General features: G+C 40.5%; 1 protein-coding gene across 1 annotated transcript; it reads right to left on the bottom strand.

Moving 5' to 3' along the window:
* Positions 1–1,275: 1,275 nt before the first annotated feature.
* LOC145867081 (NLR family CARD domain-containing protein 3-like) lies at positions 1,276–3,747 on the bottom strand. Its single transcript, XM_082971123.1, has 2 exons — positions 1,720–3,747; positions 1,276–1,487 (listed from the first exon to the last, which is right to left on the bottom strand). The coding sequence occupies exons 1-2, from the start codon at positions 3,099–3,101 to the stop codon at positions 1,298–1,300; spliced, it is 1,572 nt and encodes a 523-aa protein (XP_082827249.1). The 5' UTR covers positions 3,102–3,747; the 3' UTR covers positions 1,276–1,297.
* Between the last annotated feature and the right edge of the window lie 4,377 nt (positions 3,748–8,124).

Genomic DNA, 8,124 nt, shown 5'->3' with positions numbered 1-8,124 from the left:
TCCCTCATTAAAATGCAAATTAATTTATAACATTTCTGACATTAGTTTTTCTGGATGTTTTTGTTGTTATTCTGTCTCTCACTGTTCAAATAAACCTACCATTAAAATTATAGACTGATCCTTTCTTTGTCAGTGGGCAAACGTACAAAATCAGCAGGGGATCAAATACTTTTTTCCCCCACTGTATATGGGGCTTTGGTGACAAAACGGATGGCACTGTGATAGACTGCATCCAATTTATTGAGTAGGGTATTTGGAGGCTATTTTGTAAATGACATGGCCCGAAGTCGAGTATCGGTAGGATGGTCAGTTTTATAAGGGTATGTTTGGCCGCATGAGTGAAGGATGCTATGTTGCGAAATAGGAAGCCAACTCTAGATTTAATTTTGGATTGGAGATGCTTAATGTGAGTCTGGAAGGAGAGTTTACAGTCTAACCAGACACCTAGGTATTTGTAGTTGTCCACATATTCTAAGTCAGAACCGTCCAGAGTAGTGATGCTGGACAGGCGGGCAGGTGCAGGCAGCGATCGGTTGAAGAGCATGCATTTAGTTTTACTTGTATTTAAGAGCAGTTGGAGGCCACGGAAGGAGAGTTGTAATGGCATTGAAGCTCGTCTGGAGGTTAGTTAACACAGTGTCCAAAGAAGGGCCAGAAGTATACAGAATAATACCAATAACAGAGGGGGTCTGATCTTTGTGCCTCTGTAAATTTCTCATTCATCATCATTAATGATTCATTCATGATTATTCATAATCATGGTAGCATCCACATGAATGTAGAAGTGTTCAGAAACATCTTCTATTCTTACTGACAATACAAGCGAAGTGACTCCAAAATGACAGGACATTATTCACCATTCAGTTTCTATTAGGAAAAACATCCAAAACACAACCAAAACAAACTGCAAATGAATTCAACAAGTTTGTAGAATCACAAGCTTGATGTAATCACTGCAGGCATGGAATATGGGACCAAATACTAAACTTATGACAACTTTAATACAATATAAGTGAATTTGTCCGAATATGTACAACTTTTTCAAATGGGAGAACTAAATACATAAAGTGCTTTCCTTTCTTAACAGTAACACAGCTATGTATGAAAATACCCTCAAATAAAAGGTGACATTCTGTACTGTCACCTAATATGAAACATTCTATCTCAAATCCAAAATGCTGGAGCATAGCGACAAATTTAAAACTGTAAGCTTCACTGTCCAAACACATATGGTGTGGACTATGTGTGTCTGCTAAACACATGTGGATCTGCTGAACAGTTATCACTTGTTGACCAACTACAGGAATACTGACCTCAGAGTCTCCAGTTTACAGTGGGGATTCCCCAGTCCAGCAGAGAGCAGCTTCACTCCTGAATCCTTCAGATCATTGTTACTCAGGTCCAGCTTTCTCAGGTGTGAGGGGTTTGACTTCAGAGCTGAGACCAGAGAAGCACAGCCTTCCTTTGTGACTCCACAGCCTGACAGCCTGCAACGAGATCATCATGACTTCACAAACACACTGTTAATTTAACACCAGTAGTATAGAAGGACAGCGGTAGATGCATTTGGTTCATATTCCCAAACAACATATAGATTCATCTTCCATCAATGCATTTATTCAATATGTTTTTCAATATACATATTATAATACATATTTTTCACTAAACATAATATTTCTTCCTGATGAATACTTCTTATATGTCATTTTATTTACTCACAGAGCAGCACTGGAGGCTTTGACCACTGGCAGCAGCCTCAGAAGACCTTCCTCTGATCTGGAGTATTTCTTCAGGTCAAACACATCCAGCTCCTTTTCTGAAGTCAGCAATACAAAGACCAGAGCTGACCACTGTGCAGGTGACAGGTTGGGTTTTGAGAGACTTCCTGAGCTCAGGAAGCTTTGGATCTCCTCCACTAGAGAATGGTCATTCAGTTCATTCAGACAGTGGAACAGATTGATGCTCCTCTCTGGAGAGGGATTCTCCCTGATCTTCTTCTTGATGTACTTGACTGTCTCTTCATGGCTCTGTGAGCTGCTTCTTGTCTTTGTCAGTAGACCTCGTAAGTGCTTCTGATTGGACTCCAGTGAGAGTCCCAGAAGGAAGCGGAGGAACAGGTCCAGGTTTCCCATCTCACTTTGTAAGGCTTTATCCACAGCACTCTTGTAGACAGTAACTTCAGACTTGTCTCTGTACAGCAGAGAAAAGATACTGGACTTTGTTTGCTGTTTGTCCACGAGATTCTCATTGTTGTTGATGAATGAGAGGAACACATACACAGCAGCCAGAAACTCCTGAATGCTCAGATGCACGAAGCAGTACACCTTGTTCTGGTACAGAACACATTCCTCTTTAAAGAGCTGTGTGCACAATCCTGAGTACACAGAGGCTTCATTGACATTAATGCCAGCCTCTTTCAGGTCTTTTTCATAGAAAATCAGATTGCCCTTCACTAGCTGTTGAAAAGCCAGTTTTCCCAGTGACAGAATGCTCTCTTTATTCCAGTGTGGACCTGTCTCTTCTTTCCCAAGATACTTTTCATTCTTCTGTTTGGTATGAAACACCACAAGGTGTGTGTACATCTCAGTCAGAGTCTTGGGCATCTCTTCTCTCTTATGTTTCAGCATGTGTTCGAGGACTGTTGCAGAAATCCAACAGAAGACTGGAATGTGGCACATGATGTGGAGGCTCCTTGATGTCTTTATGTGTGAGATGATTCTGTTGGCCAGGTCCTCATCACTGAATCTCTTCCTGAAGTACTCCTCCTTCTGTGGGTCATTGAACCCTCGTACCTCTGTCACCTGGTCAACACACCCTGAAGGGATCTTACTGGCTGCTGCAGGTCGGGTAGTTATCCAGAGGAGAGCAGAGGGAAGCAGATTTCCCTCGATGAGATTTGTCAGCAGAACATCCACTGAGGTTGACTCTGTGACGTCCCAACAGATCTTGTTCTTCTGGAAGTCTAGGGGCAGTCGACACTCATCCAGACCATCAAAGATGAACACAACTTTGTACTTGTCATAGTTGGAGATTCTTGATTGTTTGGTTTCCATTGAGAAGTGATTGAGAAGTTCAATCAAAGTGTGTTTGTCCTCTTTCATCAAATTCAGCTCCCGAAAAGGGAATGAAAACACAAATTGAACATCCTGATTGGCTTTTCCTTCAGCCCAGTCCAGAATGAACTTCTGCACAGAGACTGTTTTTCCAATGCCAGCGACTCCCTTTGTCAGCACAGTTCTGATAAGTTTGTCTTGTCCAGTTAAGGGTTTGAAGATGTCGTTACATTTGATTGCAGACTCTGGTCTTGCTTGTTTCCTGGTTGTTGTCTCAATCTGTCTCAGCTCATGTTCATTATTGACCTCTCCTGTTCCTCCCTCTGTGATGTAGAGCTCTGTGTAGATCTTATTGAGAAGTGTTGGGTTTCCTTGTTTAGCGATCCCCTCAAATACACATTGAAACTTGTTCTTTAGATTAGATTTGAGTTCACGTTGGCAAATCTCAGCAAGCTCATCTGAATCTAGAAATAACACAGAGGATATTAATATTACGTCTGTTTTAATGCCTACAGTATTGTAGGACTGTTATAACATTTTAAATTATAATCATTTATTCTCTTAACTGAATGTATAACTGTGTAAATGTTTTCATAATGCATTACAGACTGGTGTGACTGATTATATTATTATTGGTATTATTGATGGTATTATTAATGTTGTCTCTCTCTCTCTCGCTCTCTAAATTAATCAACACAACACATCCCTTCTGCTACTTGATGAGGTCACAAGGTGTTGTGTTAATTAAGGCTGCTACAATATCATTGAGTTACACAGCTACTTTAGCTGTACTTTAGCTACAGCTTTTAAATGTTATAAAACAGCATTCAACATGAGGCAGACAGATCTTACAGTTCTCCAGTGTGTCAGCAAGCTCCTTCTGGTTCATTTTCCTCAGGACGTGCAGTGTGATCTTCAGAGCCCCCTCTCTGGCACTGCTCTCCTGCTTCTCATCTTCAGCATCCACCACTTCCTCATCCTGCTTCTGACTCTCAAAGCCTTCTGGGAGTTCAGGACTAAGAATCCTCTTGAACATCTTCAGCTCATTCTTCAAAAATGTCATAATTTTCTCTTCAAGCAACTAAAATAAATCAAGTAAATAAGTTAAGCAAGAGAATAAATGCTTTCTCATTCACACAAAAATGAATAATTGAAAGAAACTTTACTTGAGGAAAACAAAAACAAATGTTCATAACAGGACCACATACACTGAATATAGAGTCCAGGTCTGTTTGATGACTCTGGGAAGACTGACCACTGAGAATCTCTGACTCTGATCTCTCCTGTTGGTTTCTGTGGACAAAACATGAGATTACATCTCCTCATCCAGGGAGTACACACACACACACACACACACACACACACACACACACACACACACACACACACACACACACACACACACACACACACACACACACACACACACACACACACACACACACACACACACACACACACACACACACACACATACACACACACACACACAGGGAGGGAACGTTGTGTTTGTTTAATATTGTTTTAGGACTATATAAATGGATAAAAGGATTAGCCTATGGATTATGAAAACAACCAAAAGAAATGTGAAAATGGGAGAGGAGAAATGACTAGAGACAGTGTTGTTTAACTCACTGACCATGACCGATGAGTTCTTCTTACCTTTGTTCAGTAGAAAAGTCTCCCTCTCTAAAGTTTCTAGGAGGATCCATAGACCAGTCACTCTTCATGGACACACAGCTGGGAACAGGGGAGGCTGGTCTCTCCTGCTTGATTGGTCTTCAACACAACAGAGACAAACATTACATCTCTCATCTACTCTGATCTCAGATGGGAAACATAAGAAGAGTTCCAAAACGCAACATATCACTTTACAGAAACGTTCGTAATTTTGCCTTTATTGTTTAAAGAAATTATGAAAGAGATTGGTGTGTTGTTTCACTATCTAATCATGGCATGGTGACTCTCAGGAGTTAACACACTCAGGTCAGGGAGAGTTGGAGAGGCAGGTTTATGGTTCCCCCCTAGACTCTCAGGAGTTAACACACTCGGGTCAGGGAGAGTTGGAGAGGCAGGTTTATGGTTCCCCCCTAGACTCTCAGGAGTTAACACACTCAGGTCAGGGAGAGTTGGAGAGGCAGGTTTATGGTTCCCCCCTAGACTCTCAGGAGTTAACACACTCAGGTCAGGGAGAGTTGGAGAGGCAGGTTTATGGTTCCCCCCCTAGACTCTCAGGAGTTAACACACTCAGGTCAGGGAGAGTTGGAGAGGCAGGTTTATGGTTCCCCCCTAGACTCTCAGGAGTTAACACACTCAGGTCAGGGAGAGTTGGAGAGGCAGGTTTATGGTTCCCCCCCTAGACTCTCAGGAGTTAAAACACTCAGGTCAGGGAGAGTTGGAGAGGCAGGTTTATGGTTCCCCCCTAGACTCTCAGGAGTTAACACACTCAGGTCAGGGAGAGTTGGAGAGGCAGGTTTATGGTTCCCCCCCTAGACTCTCAGGAGTTAACACACTCAGGTCAGGGAGAGATGGAGAGGCAGGTTTATGGTTACCCCCTAGACTCTCAAGAGTTATAGTCCTCCTGTAGGTTAAGACCTCTGGGGACTAAACATACTATAATCCTTCTATAGGTTAAGACCTCTGGGACTAAACATACTATAGTCCTTCTATAGGTTAAGACCTCTGGACACACACACACACACACACACACACACACACACACACACACACACAGGGAGGGAACGTTGTGTTTGTTTAATATTGTTTTAGGACTATGAAAATGGACTAAAGGATTAGCCTATGGATTATGAAAACAACCAAAAGAAATGTGAAAATGGGAGAGGAGAAATGATTAGAGACAGTGTTGTTTAACTCACTGACCATGACCCATGAGTTCTTCTTACCTTTGTTCAGTAGAAAAGTCTCCCTCTCTAAACTCTATAGGATGATTCATAGACCAGTCACTCTTCATGGACACACAGCTGGGTACAGGGGAGGCTGGTCTCTCCTGCTTGATTGGACTTCAACACAACAGAGACAAACGTTACATCTCTCATCTACTCTGATCTCAGATGGGAAACATAAGAAGAGTTCCAAAACGCAACATATCACTTTACAGAAATTAGCTTTTATTGTTTAAAGAAATTATGTATTAATTATTACATCTCTCACAGACAAGGATTTGTTTAAAATCCATCACTTGATGGTTTCATTTCAGAGACAAAAATCATGTTTTTTTTGCAAAATGCTATATATCTCCCTCACTCTCAAATGTGACCGACCGGCTCAATTTGATAATTAACTAAATAACTACATATATAGTGATTTTGGTTTATGTCAGTTTAATTGTTTGTTATGGTATAAGTTGTTATTTTATGATTGTAAGTGATACAATTAACTAGTAATTCTCAGTAATTACTACTTTAGTAAGGAATAACACATTTTTGAGTACTACTGCAGTTGCTACATAATTCCAATAGATGGCAGCATAAGACCACAAATGACATTTCAGAATATTAGTTTAGTTTTCTCCCTGGATACACCACCACTCCCCGAGCTTCCTGCAGAACCCCTGCAGTACCTCCACAGACCCCGGATTGAGAACCCCTGATTTAGCAGATGCTCTTATCCAGAGAGATTTACAGTAAGTGCATTCACCTTAAGATAGGTATTTATTTAGGAAATAAACTAGATCAAATCTTCATAAAATTGTCATCTTACCTCTTAGCTTTGGTGTCATGTCCCCCAGAGAGACGCATTTTGGAGGCAGGGCCCCCCTCCTCTCTCTCCCCAGAGAGACTCATTTTAGAGGCAGGGCTCCCCTCCTCTCTCTCCCCAGAGAGACTCATTTTAGAGGCAGGGCCCCCCTCCTCTCTCTCCCCAGAGAGACTCATTTTAGAGGCAGGGCCCCCCTCCTCTCTCTCCCCAGAGAGACTCATTTTAGAGGCAGGCCCCCCCTCCTCTCTCTCCCCAGAGAGACTCATTTTAGAGCACTGACCCCTGTAAACAGAGATCCAGCATTTTGGTTGTGGTTAACACAGTGACAACTAAACAGAGATCCAGCATGTTGGTTGTGGTTAACACAGTGACAACTAAACAGAGATCCAGCATGTTGGTTGTGGTTTACACAGTGACAACTAAACAGAGATCCAGCATGTTGGTTGTGGTTTACACAGTGACAACTAAACAGAGATCCAGCATGTTGGTTGTGGTTAACACAGTGACAACTAAACAGAGATCCAGCATGTTGGTTGTGGTTAACACAGTGACAACTAAACAGAGATCCAGCATGTTGGTTGTGGTTAACACAGTGACAACTAAACAGAGATCCAGCATGTTGGTTGTGGTTAACACAGTGACAACTAAACAGAGATCCAGCATGTTGGTTGTGGTTAACACAGTGACAACTAAACAGAGATCCAGCATGTTGGTTGTGGTTAACACAGTGACAACTAAACAGAGATCCAGCATGTTGGTTGTGGTTAACATAGTGACAAGTGGTTCTTGACTGTCAATTGTTCTCATGTATTCATTATCTCTTTGAGAAATAAAACATTTACTAACAGACATAGAAACAGTCAGGTGATTTAAAGCATCACATGAACATGTTGTTGTGACATTTCATCTCCATGGTAACTGTCAATAATAATAATAATAAGTCACTGTTTGTTAAGGTAGTTATAGACAGAACAACAACAACAACAACAATAATAATAATAATAATAATAATAATAATAAGTCACTGTTTGTTAAGGTAGTTATAGACAGTACAACAACAATAACAACAATAATAATAATAATAATAATAATAATATTAATAATAATAAGTGACTGTTTGTTATGGTATTTCTACACAGTACAGCAACAATAATAATAATAATAACAATAATAATAATAATAATAATAAGTCACTGTTTGTTTAGGTAGTTATAGACAGAACAACAACAATAAAAATAACAATAACAATAATAATATTAATAATAATAATAATAATAAGTCACTGTTTTGTTAAGGTAGTTATAGACAGTACAGCAACAATATTAATAACAATAATAATAATAATAATAAGTCA

Source organism: Salmo salar, unplaced genomic scaffold (assembly GCF_965601325.2).
Source record: "Salmo salar unplaced genomic scaffold, fSalSal1 ptg000177l, whole genome shotgun sequence".
In the NCBI taxonomy this organism is placed as follows: domain Eukaryota; kingdom Metazoa; phylum Chordata; class Actinopteri; order Salmoniformes; family Salmonidae; genus Salmo; species Salmo salar.
This window is presented reverse-complemented; position numbering and strand designations above follow the sequence as displayed.